Here is a 25948-nt window from a genome sequence, read left to right as displayed (position 1 = left end):
AAATTGTGCAATGCTTTGCTGCCACTAATCATAACACAAAGAAACGTTGTTTCCTCTTAATCTGAACACCAGCAAGTCAAACATTCGAATGAGGTCACCGTTTTTGTATAGACAGCAGACACACAGGCCAACAGACTTTTACAGAATTGTCCAAATAATTTATTATGTAAACACTACATGACAAAAATTAACAACATGTTAAGTTCAAACATTATATTACAAATATTTTCTCACGTCATACAGTATTTATTTATAATAAATGTGTCTGAAAATACCAAGTCATCAGTCCACCTCTTCAATGGTGGGCCCCTGGGCACCAGCCTGACTATTGGAGTCTCTTGCAGGCCCCGCCCCCTGGTACAACTTGCTAATAATTGGCTGACACACTCGTTCCAGCTCCTTTTGCTTGTCCTGGAACTCATCTTTTTCAGCCAATTGGTTGTTCTCCAGCCAGCTGAGTGTCTGCTCACACTTGTCCATCAGTGTCTTCTTGTCCTTCTCGCTCAACTTGGCCGCCACCTTCTCATCCTGCACGCTGCTCTTCACGCTAAAGGCATACGACTCCAGAGTGTTCTTGGCGGAGATCTTGTCCCGCTGCAGGTCGTCCTCAGCTTTGTACTTTTGGGCGTCGTCCACCATCTTCTCTATTTCGTCTTTGCTAAGACGACCTTTGTCGTTGGTGATGGTGATCTTGTTCTCCTTGCCGGTGCTTTTGTCCACGGCCGACACGTTGAGTATGCCATTGGCGTCCACGTCAAAGGTGACCTCGATTTGTGGCACGCCTCGCGGAGCCGGTGGGATTCCGCTCAGCTCAAATCTTCCCAGCAGGTTGTTGTCCTTGGTCATGGCTCTCTCGCCTTCTAAGACCTGGATGAGAACACCGGGCTGGTTGTCAGAGTAAGTACTGAAGATCTGCGTCTGCTTGGTGGGGATGGTAGTGTTGCGTTTGATGAGTGGCGTCATAACTCCTCCGGCGGTCTCAATGCCCAGTGACAGAGGCGCTACATCTAGCAGAAGCAGGTCCTGAACGTTTCCCGACGTGTCCCCCGTCAGAATGGCGGCCTGGACGGCGGCACCATAAGCCACCGCTTCGTCTGGGTTGATGCTCTTGTTCAGCTCCCTGCCGTTGAAGAAATCTTGCAGAAGCTTCTGGATTCTGGGGATCCGCGTGGAACCGCCAACAAGAACCACATCGTGGATCTGGCCTTTGTCCATCTTGGCATCTTTCAGGGCTTTCTCCACTGGTTCCAGCGTTCCCCTGAATAGGTCGGAGCAAAGCTCCTCGAAGCGGGCTCTGGTGATTGAGGTGTAAAAGTCGATGCCCTCAAAGAGAGAGTCTATATCGATGTTGGCCTGGGAGCTGGAGGACAGTGTTCTCTTGGCCCTCTCGCAAGCGGTGCGCAGCCTCCTCAAAGCCCTTTTGTTCTGGCCGATGTCCTTCTTATGCTTCCTCTTGAATTCGGCCACAAAGTGTTCAACCATGCGGTTGTCAAAGTCTTCTCCACCCAGATGAGTGTCTCCAGCGGTGGATTTGACCTCAAAAATGCCACCATCAATGGACAGGATGGACACGTCAAAAGTTCCGCCGCCCAGGTCAAAGATGAGAACGTTGCGTTCTCCTGACTGGTGTTTGTCCAGACCATAAGCAATGGCGGCGGCCGTGGGCTCGTTGATTATTCTTAGGATATTCAGTCCGGCAATGACACCTGCGTCTTTGGTGGCCTGCCGCTGGGAATCGTTGAAGTAGGCGGGGACAGTGACTACGGCGCTGGACACCTGCTGACCAAGGTACGCTTCGGCCGTCTCCTTCATTTTAACCAGCACCATGGAGGAGATCTCCTCTGGATTAAAGGCCTTCTCCTCCCCTTTGTACTGCACTTGGATTTTGGGCTTCCCTCCGTCGGCGACTACCTTGAAGGGCCAGTGCTTCCTGTCCGATTGTACCACCGGATCATCGAACCTCCTTCCAATGAGACGCTTGGCATCAAACACCGTGTTACTGGGGTTCAACGCCACCTGGTTCTTGGCAGCGTCGCCGATGAGCCTCTCCGTGTCGGTGAACGCCACGTAGCTGGGCGTGGTCCTGTTGCCCTGGTCGTTGGCAATGATCTCCACTTTGCCATGCTGGAAAACACCCACGCAGGAGTACGTGGTGCCCAGGTCGATGCCGATGGCAACACCTTTCCTTGAGACCATTTTGTTTGTTCGGCTCTCAGGAAACTCGTCTGCGAGGAGAGCAACACATTAATCATCCACTCATTTCTATACAGTGTCACCTTAATAGGGTAAAGGGTGAGCCATAAGCGGATATTAAGGGAGGGCCAGGCTCCTTCTGGTGGCCGAAAAGTGTCATTGCATGAAATTGACTTTCCTCTCTATGTATAAAAGTTGTAAAGCAATAAAACTGCAACAAAAATGAATGAAATGAACAAAAAAAGTGTGTTTTTATAATGGGTCAAAATTATTTTTCGAACAGATCATGTGACTTGCACCTTAGATGGTCATTTGCTTTGCATATAATTTTCAACAACAACATAAAATTATGGGAGGGCAATTTTATTTTTCAAATGATCTTTTTCTTTGATTGAAAAAAAATTTTTTTTGATTGAAGCAACTTTTTTCTGGATTTGAATGATTTAGACACAAATGTCCTACCCATAATATGGCCCCAACACAAAAATGATGGCTTCAATCAACGAAAACTTTTTCAATGAAAAGTGTTCAAATGCAAATTTTTCAATCTCAAACATTTTTCCGCATTCAAAAACGTTTTCTCTGATTGAAATTTTTCTTTTTTTTGATTAAAGTGATTTTTCTCTTTGAAAATATATATTTTTTTGAAACAATTCATTTTTTGATTGAATAATAAAGACAACAACGACCTAGCCAAAATGTGGCCCAAACACAAATCAACATTACTTCAATCAAAAAATTAAAAAAAAATTTTTTTTTTAATCTAAGAAAAATAGCTTTCACATGCATTTTTATGAGTTTCAAATTTATTTTTGCATTCAAACACTTTTTTTTAAATGACTTTTTTTTTTTACTGGAAATATATATTTTGATTGAAGCAACTTTTTTTAAAATTGAAGCAACCTTTTAATTTGGTGGAATAATAAAGACACAAATCTACCTCCATATGGCTCCGTCCAGGGGATAAAATTTTTAACTGGGGTAACTACATTGGCATGACACCAGTGGGCGTACCATATTCAATGACTGATGATCTTGGCGAAAAGTATTGCCTAAGCAGCCTGATTTATAATTCCCCTCAAGAATGATGGGAAACAAAAAAAAAACCTCATTGTTAACTTATTATTATAAATATTCTTTTAAGTTAAGTTTATTGCTGATACTGCGTTTTGGGGTCATCAACATGTTGTGCCGCCCTGCCCCAAAAGTCAAACTCCGCTTATGGGGTGAGCTGCTGCCAATCCCAGCTGAGGGCACGGACAACTATTCAGATCTATGGACATTTTTCCCCCTTGCAATTTACAGTTTTCCATGTTGCCTGCCTAACATGTTAGTATTTCAAAAGTGGAAAACCTCCCAAAAGCAGTTTTGCAATATAAATAAATACAGTACTAAAACATGGTAAACATTATGACTAGTCCTTCAATGATTATTCGATTAACTCGATTAGAAAAAACTTTTTTTCCATTTTCCTGCTTTGAGTATTTGTTAAAGTTGCTGTAATGGTTTGTTTTGGAAGTGTTTGCATTCATTTGTATTGATTGGATGGATAAACTACCCTCTAGTGGCAACAGTGAATATCACATAACTCATTTAACATGGATGAATCCAGCTGCTTCCTGTTAAGACCAACACAAGGTAAGTTTTTGTTTGAGCTAATGTTTTTTAAAATGCATTAGCAATTTCATTTATAGATATATTTAGCTGTTTTTTGTGGATATATGTGTTTGAACGATTTGTCAACATCATTATAAAAAAAAGAAGCTGGCATTTAATCGCATTTAAGCTAGTGGACTTTTGCTACGCAAGTTAGCAAATTTTTCTTTTGCCGTACTTACATCTTCCATAGATTTCATAAATATTGACGGGTCAGATTCGACCTTCAGTGCACCACGCCTTCAAATAGGGGGCCAGCCCACAATCCGCTACAGTTATTCGCAGTCGGTCGCAGCGACAAATGCAGCGAACCATCGCCGGATTTATGTTGAAAAAGTACAAAAGCTGTACCGCATACAAAAAAGAAGGATTGTCTCAGGAGTGTTTTGTTGGAGGATTCAAGGTAATTATTATATTTTTCGTGCCATGCATGTATTTTGAAACGTGAAAAAAATCAAAGGGAGAAATTAACCGCTACAGCGTTGGCATTATACTTCGCAATATTTACGTAAAATAAATGCTAACTGCACGCTCTTTTTTTTTTTTTTTTTTTTTTGCTTTTAACCAAGAATCGAAACGGTTTTACATCCATATCTAGAAAGAATTCAGGGATTTGAGCATTTATTCTCATGAATTTTCAACGGAAAAAGCTCTGTTTACATTTGGCGGCTGCGAATTTCCTTACTGACTAGCCTCATAGTTCACAATATTTATGTAAAATAAATGCTACCTGCACTCCCCCCCACCCCTCCAATACATTATGGATCCTCATTAATTACATTTTTTTTTATACATAAGCGGATTTAAAGGGGGGTTAGGGCCAGGCCCCCCCTGTAGGCTGAAAAATGTCATTGCATGTAATTGACTTTCCTATGCCAATGGCCCATTGGCAGTGTATCAAATACTTGTTCTCCCCACTGTATATATATATATATATATATATATATATATATATATATATATATATATATATATATATATAAAAGTTGTAAAGCAATACAACTGCAACAAAAATGATTGAAATGAACAAAAAAAAAAACATTTTTATAATGGGTCAAAATTATTTTTCAAACAGATCATGTGACTAGCAACTTAGACGGTCAATTGCTTTGCATATAATTTTCAAAAAATAAAACAATAAAAAGGGGTGGGCAATTTAATTTTTCAAATGATTTTTTTCTTTGATTGAATTTTTTTTTTGTTTTTTTTTGATAGAAGCATTTTTTGGGGGATTAAATGATTTGGACACAAATGTCCTACCCATAAAATGGCCCAAACACTAAAAGGATTGCTTCAATCAAAGAAAACTTTTCCAATGAAAAGTGTTCAAATGCAAATTTTTCAATCTTAAATATATATTTTTTCGATTTTTCGATTGAAGTGATTTTTCTTTTTAAATTATATTTTTTGTGAAGCAACTTATTTCTTGATTGAATAATAAGGACAAAAATGTCCTAGCCAAATGTGGCCCACACCTTACTTCAATCAAAAAAGGTACTTCAATTAAAAAAAAAAAAAAAAAAGGCATAAAAAATAAAAGAAATCAAAGAAAAACAGCTTTCACATGCAAGTTTTTTTTAGTTTTAAATTTATTTTTGCATTCAAACACAAGCGACTTTTTTTGGGTTGAAAATATATATTGTGATTGAAGCAACTTTTTAAAAATTTGAATAATAAAGACACACATCTACCTCCACATGTCTCCGCCCGGGGGATACAATTTTTGACTGGGGTAACTACATTGGCACAACACCGGCGGGCATAGCATATTCAATGGATGACGATCTTGACGAAAAGTATTGCCTAAGCAGCCTGATTTAGAATTCCCCTCAAGAATGATGGGGGGGAAAAATGCTCATTGTCAATTTATTATTATAAATATTCTTGTAAGTTAATTTTATTGCTGACACTGCGTTTCGGGGTCATCAACATGTTGCATGCATGGCCCCCTGCCCCAAAAGTCAAACTCCGCCTATGTTTTTACACCATTTGAGGCTAAGATCAGCTATTTTAATTTTTTGTGATCCTAATCCGATTACTCGATTATTCGAATTTACTAGTTCATAGATTAATCGACTACTAAAATAATCAATAGCTGCAGCCCTAATTACAACATGATAAATATAACTACAGAGCATGTTTTAAGCATTACAGGTTAAACATCCCAGGAAAAAAAGATGTCAATATGACATCGTCAAAACTCAAAAAAGTTCATCTAAACGTTAAAATTGCGACCCATAAATAACGTGTCTAGTGTTATTTTTCCAAAAGAATGTGTCAACTTACATTTAAAAGTTCACTGTGATGTCGCTGGATATTATGGCTCTCTCGTGGATCTTAATTCCCAGTGATGTCGCTGCATATTATGGATCTCTTCTGGATCTTGTTCTTGTGCCTGCAGGAGTCCCGAAATTGCTTTTATACTCGAGGAACTGTCACTCTGGACAAGTCGAGACGTTTCGCTATCAAGTGACGACATCAATAAGATTAACTTTCTGTTGGTACTTTCACAACAAAATACAAGTATATTCGAAATACAGGCTTTACTAACGTAAATGAAAGGGCGCCCCTCTTATTTTGAAAGTATAGAAGGATTACACCATTAATCGTTGACGAACGCTTCATCCAGCACAGTGTGGAACCGTCGAGAGAAAAGCGAGAGACTACGACTAAAATCCGGGGCGGGAGGTTATTTTAGTGGATGACATAATTTGTTCAACTACATGGTAATAAAATACTGTCAAAGCATGTGTGTTCGTCTAATGTGCTAGTTTAACCAATAGAATCATTAAAAAAAAAAAAAAAACAAACAAACAAAAAAAACAACTTAAAACGCTGTTGTAATGGTGTTTTGATTACCAAAAAAAATCCAGCTAAATATGTTGTTTAGGTACGAGTCTTGCTGGTACAGAAGCTGTTTAGCGAAAAACTTACATATTAAACTAACTATTCTTTACAGTAAATATCCTTTACCGCACCACACTGGTTTATAAACGTATTTTATTTTTAAACGTCATCCATAAAAGTACCTCTCACTTTAGAAATGAGTACGTCTAGCTTCTCGAGTATTCTGGTGTGTTCGGGATAAAGTTTACGTTTATAGTCATGGTAAGATCATCCAATGCCAATGTTCTTTCATGCGCGTAAATAAAGCCCGTAACCTAGTCTTATGGTCTTTTATTTTGAAAGCCCTAACAGGAAACATTTGTTGTTGGTTACGTCACTTGACGGGGAACCGTCTGGAAGTGTCCAGAGCGACAGTTTGCTGGGTATAAAACCAGCTGAGGGACATCTTCGAACACAAGAACAAGATTCACAAGTTGAGACTTGCAACAACCAGAGGACTTACAGTCTTACAGAACCCTTCAAAATGTAAGTATGCTCTTTTATTCCTCATAATAATCCACAATATATTTGATTTCATCCAGTGTAATACTATTAAGTGAACTATTAACGGGAACCTTGGACTTAAAGGATCAAAGCCACAATTGTTCTTTTACCAAAATGTTATTGGAAACAAATAAAATATTGTCATTGATTTAAAAATCTACAATATTTAGCATATGTTTTGACCTACAGAGGGCGTCATGTTTTAATACCTGCAATGGACGCTCGGGGTGATTGTCACTGACCCTTGACGAATACTACCGGGTTACTGCAACTTCTAACACTTTGTCATCGGTCAAAAGTGACGAGTATTTACAATTTGTTATTATTGAGTCCTTTATTACCTATTCATTGCCTCAAAGTACTTTTTACATGTGTTTCCCTCTCATACTTTTGAGCATTGTGTTTTCTTGTAGCTTTAAAGCAGATTGTTGATCTGTTGACCACATTAGTCACGTAGCATATTTAGGCCACCCTTGTTTGATATTACTACGCTTAAGTATTTTCTTAAGGCATCTTTAGTATGTTTTGTCTGTTTGCGTCTAAACAAAACAAGCTGAAAGCGCACGGTAATACTTCGGGTGTCAAATTCGCCTCTTGTGGGACGTTTAGCCAGTGTAGTACATTTTGGCAGAACAGTGTTTTTTTTTTCCTACTCTCGTCTCATCCAGTCTTTCCTATTCAGTTTGCTTTTGCTGCTCGTTTTGTGAAATATCGACAGAGCTGTCATGCTAATTAATGTTCCTCTTAGGTTCAAATTGAAAGGGTTGAAAAGATGACATGTTTATGTCGCTAGAGTCATACTCTAGAAGCCAGGCAGCATGTGATGTCACTGCCCTGCGACGTCAACAACAATGGCGCCCTAATAGTTAAACTAATTTTACAAATTGTATAAAAATGGTGACATCGAGGGGTTTCAATATCAAAATTTTTAACTCATAATAACGTTTATCTTTTAAGAACTACAAGTCCTTCTGTGGATAATCTGTGGATCCCTTTAAGAATGTTTTTGCTCTCCTTCCCACATTCTAAAATTGTAAATGGGCGTTATTGTAAATGGTGGTTTTACCACTCTTGCTCAAATTCAGCTGGCTAGTTTGCCTTTAACCCTATTGAGGATGAGCTGTACAGAAAATGGAGGAATAGAAGTAGGAATAATCTGTTTTGTTCACCTCACAGACGAGCAACTTGACAGTCAACATACAAAATGGTCTCAGCAAAAGGCATTGCAATCGGCATCGACCTGGGCACCACGTACTCCTGCGTGGGTGTTTTCCAGCATGGCAAAGTGGAGATCATCGCCAATGACCAGGGCAACAGGACCACGCCCAGCTACGTGGCGTTCACCGACACCGAGAGGCTCATTGGTGACGCCGCCAAGAACCAGGTGGCGTTGAACCCCAGCAACACTGTGTTTGACGCTAAGCGACTGATCGGAAGGAAGTTCGACGATCCGGTGGTGCAAGCGGACAGGAAGCACTGGCCCTTCAAGGTAGTCGCCGACGGAGGGAAGCCCAAAATCCAAGTGCAGTACAAAGGGGAGGAGAAGGCCTTTAATCCAGAGGAGATCTCCTCCATGGTGCTGGTTAAAATGAAGGAGACGGCCGAAGCTTACCTTGGTCAGCAGGTGTCCAGCGCCGTGGTCACAGTCCCCGCCTACTTCAACGATTCCCAGCGTCAGGCCACCAAAGACGCAGGCGTCATCGCCGGACTAAACATTCTGAGGATCATCAATGAGCCCACTGCAGCTGCCATTGCCTATGGTCTGGACAAAGGCCAGTCGGGAGAACGCAATGTCCACATCTTTGACCTGGGTGGCGGCACGTTTGACGTGTCAATCCTGACCATCGACGGTGGCATTTTCGAGGTCAAAGCCACCGCCGGAGACACTCATCTGGGCGGAGAGGACTTTGACAACCGCATGGTTGAACACTTTGTGGCTGAATTCCAGAGGAAGCATAAGAAGGACATCGGCCAGAACAAAAGGGCTTTGAGGAGGCTGCGCACTGCCTGCGAGAGGGCCAAGAGAACACTGTCCTCCAGCTCCCAGGCCAACATCGAGATCGACTCCCTCTTTGAGGGCATCGACTTTTACACCTCAATCACCAGAGCTCGCTTTGAGGACCTTTGCTCAGACCTTTTCAGGGGAACGCTGGAACCGGTGGAGAAAGCCCTGAGGGACGCAAAGATGGACAAGGGCCAGATCCATGACATTGTCCTAGTTGGCGGCTCCACACGAATCCCCAGGATCCAGAAGATCCTGCAGGACTTTTTCAATGGCAGGGAGCTGAACAAGAGCATCAACCCTGACGAGGCGGTGGCTTACGGCGCCGCCGTCCAGGCTGCCATCCTGACGGGGGAAACCTCTGGAAACGTCCAGGACCTGCTTCTTCTCGACGTGGCGCCTCTGTCGCTGGGAATCGAGACCGCCGGAGGAGTTATGACGCCACTCATCAAACGCAACACCACCATCCCCACCAAGCAGACGCAGATCTTCACCACTTACGCCGACAACCAACCCGGTGTTCTCATCCAGGTCTTGGAGGGCGAGAGAGCCATGACCAAGGACAACAACCTCCTGGGAAGGTTTGAGCTCAGCGGAATCCCGCCGGCTCCGCGGGGCGTGCCACAAATTGAAGTCACCTTTGATGTAGACGCCAACGGCATACTAAACGTGTCGGCAGTGGACAAAAGCACCGGCAAGGAGAACAAGATCACCATCACCAACGATAAAGGCCGCCTGAGTAAAGAAGAAATAGAGAAGATGGTGGACGAGGCCCAAAAGTACAAAGCTGAAGATGACTTGCAGCGGGACAAGATTGCCGCCAAGAATGCTCTGGAGTCATATGCCTTTACCGTGAAGAGCAGTGTGCAGGATGAGAAGGTGGCGGCCAAATTGAGCGAGGAGGACAAGAAGACACTGATGGACAAGTGTGAGCAGACCCTCAACTGGCTGGAGAGCAACCAGTTGGCCGACAAAGATGAGTTCCAAGACAAGCAAAAGGAGCTGGAACGAGTGTGTCAGCCAATTATGAGCCAGTTGTACCAGGCGGCGGGGCCTGCTGGTGGCTGCGGTAGTCAGGCCCGGGCTGGTGATCAGGCCGGCACCAAGGGGCCCACCATTGAAGAGGTGGACTGAGGACATTTGTGGCATCCTAGAGTCTAAGACAATTTAAAATACTATGTTACAAGTTTAAACAAGGCATGTGCTCACTTTGTCATGAACATAGTAAATTAGATAAATTTTGGTTGAATCTGAATGATTGTGTGTCTATACAACATAAACGGTGACCTTATTGTGCCATTATTGAGCTTAAATACCTTGTACCTACATTGGTTTGAAAATATTGTTCATACCCCTGCTTGCATCTTTCCATGTTATTTAACATTGCATGGAAATGACATTGTTTGTTATAAAATAAATTATTTGTTCATGTAATATAATGTGTATGTTCTCATTAATCGCGTTATTAAACTGAAGCTATGCTATCAGCATTTGTTAAAAAAGAAAAGGGGGGATCAAAATAAAATTCTAAGATTAAACAATAGGCAAAATACCGCACTATAAAGCGCACCTGACTATAAGCTGCCACCCACCATATTTGACATGAAAACGGCATTTGTTCATAGATAAGCCGTGCTGGACTATAAGCTGCAGGTGTCCTCACTGTATTATGGGATATTTACGCTAAAAGATATTAACCGGTAACACTTTATTTGACAGCGGTATCATACGACGGTGTGATGACCACCATGAAGCTTTGAACCATTTGGCTGCAAAGCTTCAGTGCTTCATTTGGCCATGACTGCTCCCTTGGGGTAGACAGTCAACCTCTGCTGCCACCTACTGTCAACACTGTTGCTGTCCAACATGCCTCCTACCATCCATTGCAGCGCTACAGATATAAATAATAAAAATTCATGTTCTGTGCTTATTATTTCTTCAGTTACTGTTCCAGTTTCATTAATTGCTAGTTATGGTATTTGGTAACACTTTATCTGACCGTGGTGCCATAAGACTGTCATCAGACAATCATTATTATGATATGAGACTATCATTATCATTAATTAATGCTTATTACAGATGTCATTTAGTGTTGTCCGGCAAATTATCTACTTTGGAATTGATGTAAAAGATCCGAGCTGGACATAAACGTAGGTCGTGACAAAATTTGCCGGATGACACTTGACATCTGTCATAAGCATTCAGGGATGCCCATAATAAGAGTCATTTCACAATTATGACGGTCTTATGACGCCGCTATCAAATAAAGTGTTGCCTATTAACCAGAGGTGAAAGTGGGCCAGAACGGTCAGGAACGCAGTTCCGGTATAAGATTAAGGGCCAGAATGCTGTTCTAGCATAAGATTCAGGGCCGGAATGCTGTTCCGGTACACGGTGCTTTGATTCCAAAAATATGATGCCAATTGTCAAAACGGTATGACAAAAAAAAAAAAAAAAAAATGCTAAGCTGCCACACATGCATTTCATGTTCAAGAAGAAAATAATCTACCAACATCAGATTTACATACACAAGTGTTAACAACAAGCATAATAAAGTGATTGTGTAGCGTAACCCGTTTCCACCGATATTTATTGTTTTATTCCACGGACGGCATGGAGGTTTCCCCAGCTGCTGCAGTTATCTGAGTCTGACGATGAGTCACGTCAATGTGCAAATGCACGCAGCAAAGCAAAACGTCTGGACTCATTTATCTGTTCAATCGGCTGACATACTGACATGTGATCAGCAGAGATAGTTAGCTCTGATTGGTTCAAATGTGCATGTTTTCTGAAACAGCAAAGAAAAAAAGGTTTGTTGAATTGATGCGACAAAAAATGGGGAATGCAAAATAAAATGGATCAAATCTTTAAGCGCAACGAAAGAGTTGGGGAGGCTTATTTATCATATTTAGTTTTATTTGCTCTGATGGGGAGGTTCAGAACATCTTAGCTGTCAATGTGAACTTTGGACTTATATTTGTTCATTTATGTTGGGCTACTTATTCATTTCCCTATGATTTAAAAAAAAATGCTCGATATTCAAAATATATTCCATTTCACTCTGCATAATATAAGTAATTTGTACTTATTTTTCTGAATGTATGTTACTTATATTAATATTATTAAAAAAATAATTTTTACATTAACTTCATTATTAATATACATCCTATGTTCTTAAGTAGTTAAAATTGAGATTTGGCACTTAGTATGTGAGGAAATGAGGGGAAAAATAGGAGATAGAGGTTGGGGTTATTGCTGTTTTTGTTAACTTTTATTTTGCAAATCATTGAAAAAATACAATTTTGAATGAAAATCAGTTTTTGTATGGAGTTGAAGAAGTTTGCCCCCCCCCCCAAAAAAAATAATGAAAGAAAAAAAAAAAAATTCTGGCTCCATGGCGACCTTCACGTCGTAGAGTTCTGGCAAGAAATTCTAGCCACTTTCACCCCTGCAATTAACCCAAATAAATTATCTAAAAAGCTGCACTGGACTATAAGCTTCAGGATTCAAAATGAAGAAAAAATGTAGCGGGTTTTAGTCCAAAAATTACAGTAATTTACAGTTTTTTCCACATACTTACTGGTTTGTTGACACCTAGAAAGGGAACACTAAACTCAGATTGACCTCGGATGGTAAACACTCATTAGGCAGTGCATCCGAGGTCATACCTTAACTGACTTCAAAGGATGTGAGGGGTTATTTATTGCTGTCGGCGAGGTTGCAGACTATAACAATGACATGCATTCAGTGTACTAGTATAGTTTAGCAGCCTTACTCTTCGGTCTTTGTGAAATGCAGTCATGACCTCCTGGAGCTCTGGGAAAAGTGAGAACAGCTCATCCAAGACAATGAGGACACTAAATCCAGAATGGTTGAAAGTCAAACAGATGACTTGAGCCCAAAATACGTTTGTCTCCAAATTTCACTCATGTCAACCAGACATAAGCTATGTGATCTGTGTCAATAGAATAAATTTTACGAGGAAATAAACTGTACGCAACTGATCCAGCTTTGTGATAAAATTTATTGCAGCTCAAACACATCACTCACACATTTTCAGCGCTGACACTGTTTACAGTTTCAAGTAAGGATGCATCTACTCTGTCAGCACGTCTTAGAGGGACCATTTGCATCTGTCATAGCCAAGGACACCCATGTTGAAGCAGGGCTGGACTGGGACAAAAAATCGGCCCGGGCATTTTGAGCTGAGACCGGCCCACCAGGTATTGATTGAAAGACAATTAAGCCTATGAATGAAAACAAACTTTCTTGTGACAATGCTTTCACGCTGTCTTGTTGGTGTATATATACTTAAACATAAACTTAAACATACACCATCCTTCCAGTTCCAATATTCTATACAGTACTTAGCGGATATCAAGAGGCTGCATGGTCTAGTTAACCTCCTGAACAATGTACAACGTATGATGGGATCCTGAAATTAGGACAGGGATTAATACGGAATAGAGGTGAGACATGATCATTGATGAATATATTAAAATGAATAAATGACAGATTTAATGATTTTTTCATAGACTATTTATTTACTGCATCAATAAAAGTGCAAATAAATATATCCACAGAATAGGCCCTCAAACACGGAGACCTTTAAAAAGTGAAAGGAGACAGAGGAAGATAAGTGATAAAGAATAACACTTTATGGACTTGTATGATCACAGTACTGGTTTCTAGAAAAAATCTGGGAAAATAGTTGCATCATATACTCCATATAGTACTTACTTAGGGCAAACTCCTGAACAAACAATGAACAAAGTATGATGGGATCCTGAAAAATAGGGCAGAGATGAATATTAAAATGTGTAAATTACAGACTGTAACTATAAAAACACAGAGCACAGACCTGTTTGTATGTCTGTACCCTCATCTGTTACCTCACTGTCAAAAAAATGTGATAAGCCCCTATTTTTCTCATGTACTGGATAACAGTACCCAGTATATTGGCAGAATTCAAATCATAATGTGTCATTTCATAGCAACTACCATGGCCATGTCCTGTATTTTTTTTTTTTTTTTTTTTTTTTACAAGCAATCTGGGCAATTTTCTTGGAGTTGCATACACATATGCTGAAAATCGCCCTATCCTGCAATGATAAAGAATCCTTCCAAAAAAATCCTGGATCAAGACAGTGATCCGGATCACCTCTAAATCTAAATTGAATCATCTCTTCCTTGTCCCAGAGTGGACATTTCCTGAAAATTTCATTAAGATCCGTCCATAACTTTTTGAATTGTACCGTACACAAACAAACCAACTTAGCAGAAGTAATTAAGTGATATTTTCACAGACTAATGTACTTACCATATCAATAAACAGTAACCTTGAACCTCCACTGCAGCAACACTTTGCACAGCAACACCAAATGCTTCCTCAAACATGGGAACCTTCAAAGTGAAAGGAGACAGAGGTGAAAAAGAATGTCACCTGATGGACTTGCTCTGATGATCACAGTGCTGGTATTTTTACTCAGTTGAATCATGTATTCTATACAGTACTTACTTAGAGGAATCCAAAAGTCTGCATGGTCAAGTGAACCTCCTGAACAAACATAAAAACATGATGGGATCCTGAAAAAAGGACAGAGAGGAACAGAGATGAGATGAATATCAAAATGTGACCACGGCAGCCTTCCAAATGGAGTGATCGACTTATCATAAATATGGTTTAACTTTGCCAATTGAGACCACTCATAAACTGTCATATAGTTGAGATTTCGCACTTTTGACAGAAGTTTGAATGGAAACTACCAGGCTAGATCTTGCCTGTGTTGTCTTACAAAAAAAAAGTTATGTGCTCGGACGCGCCGGCGCGTCCGCTCGACCTTATAAAGTTTTTAACTACCTAACAAATAGAGATAATACTTAACTAAATTAATAAAATAAAGTTACTTAAGCACTAACATAATTACAACTAGAATAGCATCATAGAAACTGTCCAGCATTAGAGAAACCCCATCATGTTAGTTTGCATGCACAGCTAGCTACATTGCTTAACGGCCTAATTATAACTACTGGCGGTGTTAAGAGTTAGCGAGCGCAATGAAAATAAACTACACCCACGCTTAATTCATATCTGAACCAGATAGACTGCAGTTCAACACTTCTTACCTGAAGTTCAGATTCCCCTCCACTCGGACCGCCGGCGGCCGCGGGTCTCTCCTTGAAAAAGAGGTCTAATTTTATTGGGAATCCCTCTCTTTGGGTGTGAGGTGTAAAGCCGGCGACGCTATGGAGGTGCGACTCCGGCCAGAGAATCAGCGGATCAACAGTTCAGGATTTGATTTATTTGTTGTATTGTTTTATGTTGTGTTGCGGTTTTCTGCAAACACAGGACAACCATGTAACATGTCACTAATACAATATATAAACACATACTGTATAAACCTATAGCTAAATTAACAGGAAAACATTAAACATAATATAAATGAAATACACGGCTAATCATGCACAATAATGAGCATACCAACTGAGCAGGAAATTAACTTAACAATTTAGATAACTGAATTTGCAACAACAAACTATCAACCTTCAGAATGTAGCCAAAAGGGCCAACGATTAGCACCAGCGCTAAGCGGCTAGCGCGGCGGCTAGCGCTCGGAAGCTAGCGGTTAGCTCGTGGCGGCTAACAACGCAACGGACCACAAACAGGCAAATCATTTGCCAAAGGTGTTCAAACAATTCCAAAGTACAGTTCTACTCCAAACCCACCTTTTTCATCCACGCACAACACCCGGAAGACAACAAACAGGACGGCAGATTTAGGAACGAACTGCACGCATTGAAAGGAGGAAAAAAAAGAGTCACTCGCACGCGCCAATGAAGGGAGGAGAGAAAGTCACTCGTGCGCGCGTCACTCTCCCCGAAGGGCCAGTGCAGCAGCGACTGAACTGAAGCACTCACACTCACAATGGGGCTTTCCTACACAGCCGCCCCCAGAGGTCTAACTAGACCTTTGAACACTAATAGGAAAGCTTAATCAGTGTCCTGTGTATCTGGAAGACACGGTATCTGCACCAACCTGGATACAGGGCGCAGGTACTGTCTGTCCTTCACTTGTACAGTCGCAGTGCGGATGCGATCATCCACTCCTGGATGAGTCTGAGTGACCTTACCTACTGGCCAAAGCGACCGTGGAAGTTGCGGGTCGACGATGAGGACCACCTGGCCAGCTGATAGTTGCTTGCCATCTTTTCTCCACTTCTGTCTTTCTTGAAGACATGGCAAATAGTGTCGGATGAAGGTGGACCAAAAATGGTCAGCCAGCAGTTGACTATGCTTCCAGCGACGTGTGCCAAGGAGGTTGGTAGAATCATACACTGCTTGTGGTAAGGACGAATCCCTACGTCCCATGATCAGCATGTTTGGAGTGATTGGGTCTGGGTCCGCGACATCTGAGGAGAGGTAACCTAATGGTTTTGCGTTCAGGATGCCCTCAACCTCAATGAGGACTGTACGGAGCACAGTCTCGGGCACTGTCTGATCCTGCAGAATAACCTTGAGGGCTGTCTTGACAGATTTCACCTCCCTCTCCCAAGTCCCACCGAAATGAGGTGCTGCAGGTGGGTTAAAGCGAAATGTGATTCGTTGTTTGGCCAACTGCTCCTTCAGTGGGGGTGCCATGGCAGTGAAGGCGTCCTGCAGTTCACGATCGCCTCCAACGAAGTTAGTGCCGTTATCACAAAGCAGCTCAAATGGAGTGCCACGACGGGAGATGAAACGACGTAAAGACATTAAGAAGGCTTCCGAGTCCAAGCTCTCGAGAAGATCCAGATGAATGCAGCGTGTAGTCATGCACTTGTACAAGATGCCCCACCTTTTCTCGTGGCGTCGGCCTATCTTGATGTGGAATGGCCCGAAACAATCCATGCCTGTGGAGTAAAAGGGAGGCTTGTACAGCCGTAGTCTTGAGGATGGGAGGTCGGCCATCTTGGGCACATCAGGTTTAGCTCTCCACCTCTGACATTCTTGACAGGAGTGTTGATGCTTGCGGATTGCTTCCCTCCCACGTAGAATCCAGAACTTGCGTCGCATTTCTGCAAGTACTCGCTCTGGTCCGGGGTGGAGAAGAGTGCTGTCATAGTCTTGGATTAGCAGTTTTGTCACAGGGTGGTGTGGATCCAAAACAATCGGGTGAATTGCATCGATCTCCAAGTGTCCAGCTCGCCGTAATCGACCGCCAACTCTCAGAAGACCTGTAACTTCGTCATACTCTGGCGACAGAGAACACAAGTGACTGTCAGACGGAAGAGGCCGGTTTACCTTGAGGGCCTTGACCTCGTCAGGAAACGAGTCGAGCTGTGCTTTGATGAGAAGAGCAGCCTCAGCAGCAATATAATCAGTCGCTTCGCAGAGCTGGTTTTCGGCTTGGGAATTAGCCGCCCCGTGAAGGGAACTAGCTGTGGCCTGTAGGAGATCTTTCCATGAGGAGAAATCTTCAATAACAGGGACTGGAGGACCCGGAAGAATTGTCATGTTCCCAACTCTGACAGATTTCTTCAGCTCAATGTCATTAGATCCAGATTCAGCAGAAGGCATGGTTGGCCAGCATTCCTCTGATTGGTGGAGAAAGTCTGGACCTTGATGCCATCGGTGCGGACTCATCAACTCACGTAGAGTTAGACCTCTCGTTATGTCATCTGCTGGGTTGGTTGCGGAGTTCACGTATCTCCAGCTGATGGGATCAGTTAGGTTCTGGATCTCCGCAACTCGTGTACCGACGAAGACTTTGTACCTGCAAGACTCTGACTTGATCCAGTGGAGCACTGTGGTGGAGTCGGACCAAAGGACTGTTTGGTGAATAGGCACCGTGAGCTCTCTTTGGAGGACGTCAAGTAGTTGAGCCCCTGCAAGGGCAGCGCTCAACTCCAAGCGAGGCATGGACAATTGCTTCCGTGGGGAAACTCGAGACCTGGCCAGCACAAACGAGACGTGGACTTGTTGCTGTTCGTTCACAGTCCGCATGTATGCAACAGCGCCATAAGCTCGCTCCGATGCATCACAAAATATATGGAGTGCTCGTGTTACGGTCGATGTGTCCATATGTGGTGGAGCATATGGTCGGGGGAACTCTAGATGTATGAGGTGAGGAAGCTCTTGTTCCCAAGTACGCCATCTGTCCAGCAGGGTTTGAGGTCGAACTGGATCGTCCCATCCGATTTCCTCTTTCCACAGGTCTTGTATGAGAACTTTCGCTGTAGTAGTGAATGGAACGATGTACCCTAGAGGGTCATACTGGCAAGCAAGGATCCGGTATAGGTTTCTCAGTGTGGGTACTGATGTTGCTATAGGACGAGGTTTGTAGCCAAGGGAATCACTGAGACAGTTCCAACGTAAGCCCAGGGCAGGTTCCTGAAGATCATTGCTACTCTTGGAAAGCCACAGCTCACAGCTCTCAGAGCGTGCTTCAGGAGGAAGGTGCTCGACCACGGTGGGTATGTTGCTTGCCCATTGACGGACTTCAAACCCTCCAGTCTGAAGGTGTTGGCGGAGGTCGTCGATCAATCTCTTGACCTCTTCAGAGGAAGACATGCTGTGCAGAAAATTGTCCACATAGAAAGACCCTTCAATTGTCTCTGCTAGGCCAGGCTCGAACTCTGCACTGTCTTGAATGAGCTGCTGGAGTGCATAGATAGCGCAGCAGGGACTACACGTTGTCCCAAACGGAAGGACTTGCCATTCATAAATCTGAGGCACCTGCTCTCTATCCATGTTCCTCCAGATGAAGCGCAGTACTGATTTGTCGGTGGGTAGCAAACGAATCTGGTGGAACATGCCTTTCACGTCTCCGCTGACTGCCACGGCATGCTGGCGGAACCTGATGAGGACACCGAGCAGGGTAGGTCCAAGTGTGGGTCCAGGAAGGAGAAGTTCGTTCAGCGAACGTCCTTGGTGTTGGAATGAGCAATTAAAGACGATCCTGTCTTTTCCATTGTGGTTGACCATAAGGTGAGGGATGTACCACGACTCATCAGTCTGCTCAGCTTCTTCTGGTGATACTTGTGCAACGTAGCCAGCCTTCTCCAGTTTCCATATCTCTTTGCAGTAAACTTCTGCTCTCTTCGGGTCTTTGGCAAGCTTCCTCTCGATGCTGCGAAGGCAGGGCAACACCGCTTCCATTGGTGCACGAAGCGGAGTAGCATTGGCTCGTCTTAGTAACGGGGTGGCATACCGCAGGACTCCATCAACATCGACTCTGGTGGTGTGTGTTTGAAGCATGACCATAGCTTGCTGATCTTGCTTGGAGCGGGTAGCTGCTCTTGGGTTACTATAAGGGAGCGTATCAACTTGCCATAGGAGCTCGACGTGCTTGAAGAGTTCTGTGGCAGGGGATGCGGCAGAAATATGAAGACACTGCACAGTTGATGTAGGTTGGACAAGTGTGGTTGGACCTTGGAGTGACCAACCTAGCTGGGTGCAGACTCCAACTGGACCACCCGGTGGACCTGCACGGACTGGCTTTGTGGGAACCAAGAGGTGTGGCATATCTGAGCCTATCAGAAGCATGGGGTGCACCTGATCTATTGGCGGTAAAGACAGTCCTCTGAGGTGCTCATACCTTTGCTGGAGTGCGGCCACTGGATAGGAGTGTTCGGCAAGGTTGAGCCCTTTAGCGGTGAAGGCGTGATGGATCCGAAACTTCTGGGAAGGCCTGCACAAAGGAGAGATATCAAATGAGACAGTACTGCCCTGGAGTTGTTCGACGTGCTGTTGGATCGTTTGTAGATAGAGAGTTTCAGGTTGTCCTTGCAGGTTCAGTTGCTGCACTGCTTGAGGGAGGATGATGCTTCTTTCTGAGCCATCATCGAGGACAGCATGAGTCTCCAGAGCCCGGTCGCCGTTCCGAAGAATCACTTTGACCACCTTCAGCATCACATGTTGTGAACGGTTGGGCCTGTCGAGGTAGACTCTCACAGTGGGTGTGGTCACCATGTTGACACTGGTTTGGATCTGTTGGCTGGGTTCGTGCAGAACAGTGAGATGTAGTTCTTTACACAGCTTGCAGGGCCGCTTCAAATTGCAGTTCTCGGCAGCGTGATTGCGACCGCACTTGAAGCACCGCTTCCCGTCTCGGATCCATTTCGCAACTTCAGCTGTGGACAGCTTCTTGAAGTTTTCACAGTTGTTTAAGAAATGATCTTTATTGTCACAGTAAGGACAATATGGGTTGGATTTGAACTTGGCCTTTGAATGAGCAGGAGGTGATCGGTTAGGAGGCTCTCTAGCGTTGAGAAAGATGGTCGTGGTCTTCTCCTTATACTGTGGAGCACGATCTTTCTTGACTGTCTTATGAGTTTCGTGCTGGTAGAGCGCTGCTGCTCGACTGGAAAGACGCTTTGCTTGTGACTTCATCTGGAGCCAGGTTGCTAGGTCAGGCAGGGTGTAAGTCAGGTCGGACCCTGTTCGGAGGACCCCGCGGTTGAGACAATATTCGATGAAACTGTCTCGGAAAGAGGGAGGCATTTTGCTTAAGAGCCGATCTACATGGGATCCACACCTCAGCTCGAACCCATTTGGGCCTTCAAGTGTCCCCAGCATGCCCACCAGAGACTGGATGGAGAGGGCAAATGAGTCGAAGGCCTCAACGTCGCCGAACTTGATGGCGGGTGAGTTGAGGATAGCACCTAGCTCTGATTGGACGAGCTGCCGCGGCTGGCCATATTTGTCTTGTAAAGCATGCAAGGCCGTCGTGTAAGGCTGGGGGTCGTACATATAGGCCTTAGCTAGGTGTAAAGCGCTGGGCAGTTTCAAATGGCTGAGAAGCACCTGATACTTATATTGTTCAGTTAGGTGTCCACTGCCGCCCATCAGGTTGTCCAGAGCCATCTTGAGAAGGGCAAAGTCACTCTCTCGGTCACGTTCAAATACAGGCAGTATTGGTGGTGGAACCCCATATAGAGTGTTACTTAATGTCTCTGGTGCTGAATAAGCTGGGCCTCGTGAAGGAACGGGAATCGCAGGTTGGACCAACGAGTTCATGTGCTGGTGCGGGAGAGTTGAACTGGTGGTGAAATGTGGTCCGGTCTTGAGTCCTGTAGAAGACTGCTGTGGACCATAAGTACCAGTTGGAACTGCAGAGGCTTGGTGTGATTGAATGGGGAGCCCAGCTTGAGCTGGTGTGACGGGGTGCGGGTGCACCGAAGTGGAGGTTACAGCAGGGTGAGCCACCTGTTGTAGCGTGTTCATATCACGAGGGTTGATGACAGGTTCAGCCCTCGGGTAGTGCTGTGCTGGCTGAGCTGATGGAAGCGGCGTGCTCTGTGGTGCAAGAGGAGGCTCGGAGTAGGCCAGCTGGAGTGAGGGCCCCATGATAGCTTGATGAGGCAGTCGCGAAGATTGTGGTAGAGGAGCAGGATGATAAGAGGTTATGCCTGCACTGCCTTCAGTTAGGTTGTTAACTGCAGCCGGTGAAGATTGGCAGTCTTTATGTGATGTTTCATCGCCACTGGATCCTTCCTTCTCTGGCTTTTGAAGTAATGAGGTAACTATCTTAGCTACCTGTAGCTCTTTCTCTTTCCTCTTGAGTCGCCGCTGCCTGTCCATACGCTTAGCGATGGCTTCGCGTGCCTCTTGTGTTTCTTGCTGTAGGCGTTGGGCTTCCCTGGCTTGAGTGTTTAGGCGTTGGCACTCCAAGTCAGCATTGTTTTCCTCCTTGATCTGTGACTGCAGCTCCTCGAGCTCCAAGCGTTGGATGTTCTCTGTTAGTATCGCTTCCTGAACTGGTGATAGAGCGTTTTGGAGACGGATGCCGGCAACTGAGCGCAGAGAGTTGCGGTGCGAACCTGGACCAACTTCGGAGGCAGTCCGTGATGAGGAGTGGCGTGACCTCCCGCTGCTTTGAGATGAAGCTCGTGACGTGTACTTGCTCCTCACGGATGTGGTCCTCGATTCGCTAGCCCGCTGTGGAGATGGGGGGGCTAGATCAATTAGAGGTTCATCTGGTTGTTGAGGTTCATCGTTCATCATGAAGTCACTTAGATAGCGGGGTAGGTGTCGCTCTCGCTGAGGACGGACATGATCCTCTGTAGCGTTCTGGGATGAAGGCTGGGGTGCAGGAAGGTGATCACGCTCTGTTGGTTCCATAGCGTCTTATAGTGGCTTTATCCGGCTCGAAGGACCATGAAAAAGAGGTCTAATTTTATTGGGAATCCCTCTCTTTGGGTGTGAGGTGTAAAGCCGGCGACGATATGGAGGTGCGACTCCGGCCAGAGAATCAGCGGATCAACAGTTCAGGATTTGATTTATTTGTTGTATTGTTTTATGTTGTGTTGCGGTTTTCTGCAAACACAGGACAACCATGTAACATGTCACTAATACAATATATAAACACATACTGTATAAACCTATAGCTAAATTAACAGGAAAACATTAAACATAATATCAATGAAATACACGGCTAATCATGCACAATAATGAGCATACCAACTGAGCAGGAAATTAACTTAACAATTTAGATAACTGAATTTGCAACAACAAACTATCAACCTTCAGAATGTAGCCAAAAGGGCCAACGATTAGCACCAGCGCTAAGCGGCTAGCGCGGCGGCTAGCGCTCGGAAGCTAGCGGTTAGCTCGTGGCGGCTAACAACGCAACGGACCACAAACAGGCAAATCATTTGCCAAAGGTGTTTAAACAATTCCAAAGTACAGTTCTACTCCAAACCCACCTTTTTCATCCACGCACAACACCCGGAAGACAACAAACAGGACGGCAGATTTAGGAACGAACTGCACGCATTGAAAGGAGGAAAAAAAGAGTCACTCGCACGCGCCAATGAAGGGAGGAGAGAAAGTCACTCGTGCGCGCGTCACTCTCCCCGAAGGGCCAGTGCAGCAGCGACTGAACTGAAGCACTCACACTCACAATGGGGCTTTCCTACACTCCTCCTGCCTCCCCTTCCCCTCATCCACCTGACGGCCACCCCCGCCATCGTAACCTGCGGTTGCTGCTGTCGCTGAAGAGGAAGCTCCGCCACCGGCAAACATCTGTGTTATTTTAACACATTTACCGGCATCCGCATGAAGGGCTTGTCTCTTTCTATCTCTAATTTTTTCCGCGCCTCCTTTCCTTTTCTTGTAGTTATCCATTTTGTTTATCTCCTCTCTCTCTATGTCTGATTAATGTATATCTGATACCTCTGATCAAGAGGGAGGGGGCATCGGCCCTCGTTTGTAATTGGTCCAGCCCATAACCAATCTTGACTGATGGGCCGATCTACCAGTTTTGTGTAACAATGTGATTAATGCCGTTAGGTTAAAAAAAAAAAAAAATTCAGGACCGGCCCAAAATCGCCATCGGCCCACCGGGCAAATGCCCGGTATGCCCGATGGCCAGTCCAGCAGCGTGTTGAAGATATCATTAATAGTGGTGGTCCTGTTCCATTTAGGGCTCAAAGCAATTCTCTTTAGGCATAGATCTGAGCCATCAAAACAGGACTATGCTTTACATTAACTTTGTATGCAATGACATTAGCAAATGGCTGTTGTGAAGAGGTTCCTATACATAATTGGCATGCATACTGAAACACGGAAACAAAAGCTGGGGAAAAAATCCATCAGTCAAGTTACATTAAAGATTTACAAGACTTAGGTTATAAAAAAATGACCCAACAAACAAAAGCTTGGTTCTTTGGTTCAGCGTTTACACGCGCAGTCAAGCGTTCTAGCCATTGTTTTGGTAGCTTAAAATCCACAGTGAACCAAATCAGTCTCACAAATTCAATGCATTGTTCAGAAAGCTTGAAATAAAAAGGCATTAAGCAGCAAAGTGTGAGGAGTCACACTGGATACCGATTGTCAGGCAGCAAACAATTTTATGGGTTACGATGAGTGTAACAGTTAAAATTAGGTTTAAAATAAACGGACACAGTTTCTTTTTTTTTTTTTTTTTTTTTAAATATATTGATAAAAAGTCAGGCAAATTTACATTAAATCTGTGTTTGAGGCAGTAACGTGGTCTTGCGTTTCATAAAATACACAGTCACTGCTTATCGTCTGGGTTTACGTATCCTCTCACTTTGCTTTTGCGTAAAATACTTGAATAATATCTTGTTAAACCTTGCACACACAAACACACAAAGACGCCATCGTCTCTCAGTTCAGTACCAGGGCCGACAGCTCGAGCTGCTACAATACAAGCACCTGTGGAGTTATTCACATGGTCTAAATACAGCAGCATTCAAGATTTATGTCTCAGCAGGACCAGACCACTCTCATATACATATTGACCCTTTGGACAAATGAACTGGCAAAAATAAATAAATACAAAGCACACAGTGCTGAAATGTAGTCTTCTCATCTCATCTTTTGAACAACTGACCTACTTGCGTATTCTTTCTACATTCTGTATTTTCATCCTGATTATTAAAGCTCCCTAACACGTCTGCCTTTCCAAACTTCCTTCCTCACTTACTCGTTCCTCCTTTTTGCCTTATAAAACAACAACAAAACAATAAACCGCTAAAGCATGCACACACACACACACACAAGTTTGAGTACTAATCAGTAGGCATCAGGTTCTTTGTTTAGCTATGCTCGATTACGACAATATAAAATCAAAATCACAGTGACAAGACAAACACTGAATCAGAGCTATAAATCAGTAAGTGGATTGGAGTTTGTGTCCAGAATTGTGAGCTCTTGATTAGCACTTGTGTTCCAATGACCAGTTGCTAATGAGGACGTTTTGTCTCCTGTTTAGCTTCTTTGGCTGGGATGAAACACCACGCTGCCTGAGGAGAGCGAGTTTTGTTATTTCAGAATATGCCCAGTTACTGTTGACGATGTTCGGTTTTCATAGCAGAACAGTTAAAATTGTGTAAATTCGATCAAAGATTATTATTATTATTATATACAGTACATGTAGTATATACACACAGAGATACAGTGGGATGAAAAAGTATCTGAACCTTTTAGAATTTATCACATTTCTGCATAAAATCATCAAATGTGAGCTGAGCTTTGTCAAAATCACACAGATGAAAAAACTGGGCTTTAACTAAAACCACCCGAACATTAATAGGTTTTGATAGAAGGCGGAAAAATAGGTAAGTGAATCCTCTGCCTAAGGAGACTTAAAGAGCAATTAAAACCAATTTATACCAAATAATTGAAGTCAGATGTGTGTGCCCAATCACTGATGAGTGGTTTAAAGCTGCCCTGCCCACTATAAAAAACACACCTGGTAAGAATTGTCTTGATGAAAAGCATTGTCTGATGTGCATAATGGCTCAGTCAAAAGAGCTGTCTGAAGACCTGCGATCAAGGATTGCTGATTTGTATAAAGCTGGGAAAGGTTACAAAACCATCTCTAAAAGTCCGTGTTAGGGCTCCTGCTCCTCCCTCCTGAGCCCTGGCCCACCTCCTGCAGGTGTGCCTGTTTTTATTTTGATTACAGATTGCACGAGACGGGGTGAGCGGCCACAGGTGATGGTGATGATAATCAGCCCTCTTTAAAAGCAGTGGACGCCGCCACCTCGTCGCCCGATCAACGCGTCTGTTTGCTAAGTCAGTTGTATCTCGCATTCTTTACTTAATTCTCTGATCACCGGCTCACGACATTTTTTTTTGCTCTTGTCCCAGGTCCTGTTTTTTGCGCGCCCCTTGTCGGATTTCACGCCTGCCTCCTTCCCGAGCTTCATCGCCTCACGCCCACTCGGCTACCCCGATCAGGAAGTTCCACTGCTTTTGTGT

At 43.7% G+C, this 25948-nt stretch overlaps 5 protein-coding genes across 19 annotated transcripts in view; 2 read left to right on the top strand and 3 right to left on the bottom strand.

The window, feature by feature from the left end:
* Window positions 1-101: 101 nt before the first annotated feature.
* On the bottom strand, window positions 102-16087 carry LOC130907398 (heat shock 70 kDa protein 1-like). 2 transcript variants are annotated; one of them, XM_057822411.1, is made up of 3 exons: window positions 6886-6925; window positions 6136-6311; window positions 102-2225 (listed from the first exon to the last, which is right to left on the bottom strand). In XM_057822411.1, the coding sequence occupies exon 3, from the start codon at window positions 2194-2196 to the stop codon at window positions 283-285; it is 1914 nt and encodes a 637-aa protein (XP_057678394.1). In that variant the 5' UTR covers window positions 2197-2225; window positions 6136-6311; window positions 6886-6925; the 3' UTR covers window positions 102-282. The 2 variants fall into 2 exon arrangements, with proteins under 2 accessions (XP_057678394.1, XP_057678395.1); XM_057822412.1 differs by lacking the exons at window positions 6136-6311; window positions 6886-6925 and adding an exon at window positions 15968-16087.
* LOC130907396 (heat shock 70 kDa protein 1-like) lies at window positions 7088-10767 on the top strand. Its single transcript, XM_057822407.1, has 2 exons — window positions 7088-7221; window positions 8416-10767. Exon 2 carries the CDS (start codon window positions 8444-8446, stop codon window positions 10373-10375), a length of 1932 nt encoding a protein of 643 aa, XP_057678390.1. The 5' UTR covers window positions 7088-7221; window positions 8416-8443; the 3' UTR covers window positions 10376-10767.
* Window positions 7125-25948, top strand: part of LOC130907397 (heat shock 70 kDa protein 1-like) — a 30668-nt gene continuing 11844 nt past the window's right edge. The window contains exon 1 of the mRNA XM_057822409.1: window positions 7125-7221. The gene's annotated coding sequence lies outside the window, so the exon portion shown is untranslated. The remainder of the gene's footprint in view (window positions 7222-25948) is intronic.
* On the bottom strand, window positions 13246-22480 carry LOC130907395 (uncharacterized). Of its 4 annotated transcripts, none has more exons than XM_057822404.1 (6): window positions 15368-22480; window positions 14760-14827; window positions 14562-14644; window positions 13982-14027; window positions 13575-13847; window positions 13246-13488 (listed from the first exon to the last, which is right to left on the bottom strand). In XM_057822404.1, exon 1 carries the CDS (start codon window positions 22337-22339, stop codon window positions 16232-16234), a length of 6108 nt encoding a protein of 2035 aa, XP_057678387.1. In that variant the 5' UTR covers window positions 22340-22480; the 3' UTR covers window positions 13246-13488; window positions 13575-13847; window positions 13982-14027; window positions 14562-14644; window positions 14760-14827; window positions 15368-16231. The 4 variants fall into 4 exon arrangements, with proteins under 4 accessions (XP_057678387.1, XP_057678388.1, XP_057678386.1 ...); XM_057822405.1 differs by having other exon boundaries at window positions 13575-13676; XM_057822403.1 differs by having other exon boundaries at window positions 13246-13847.
* Window positions 22368-25948, bottom strand: part of LOC130907399 (dystrobrevin beta-like) — a 66096-nt gene continuing 62515 nt past the window's right edge. For 10 of the 11 annotated variants that reach the window (XM_057822416.1, XM_057822415.1, XM_057822414.1 and 7 more), the window contains one exon: window positions 22368-22534. In XM_057822416.1, the coding sequence (XP_057678399.1) occupies window positions 22515-22534 (20 nt within the window). In that variant the 3' untranslated portion in view covers window positions 22368-22514. The other variant, XR_009061459.1, reaches the window with a different exon arrangement.

The sequence above is a fragment of the Corythoichthys intestinalis genome, chromosome 19, assembly GCF_030265065.1.
Source record: "Corythoichthys intestinalis isolate RoL2023-P3 chromosome 19, ASM3026506v1, whole genome shotgun sequence".
NCBI lineage: Eukaryota > Metazoa > Chordata > Actinopteri > Syngnathiformes > Syngnathidae > Corythoichthys > Corythoichthys intestinalis.
Note: the sequence above shows the minus strand (reverse complement) of the source record. Positions and strands in the feature narration are given on the sequence as shown.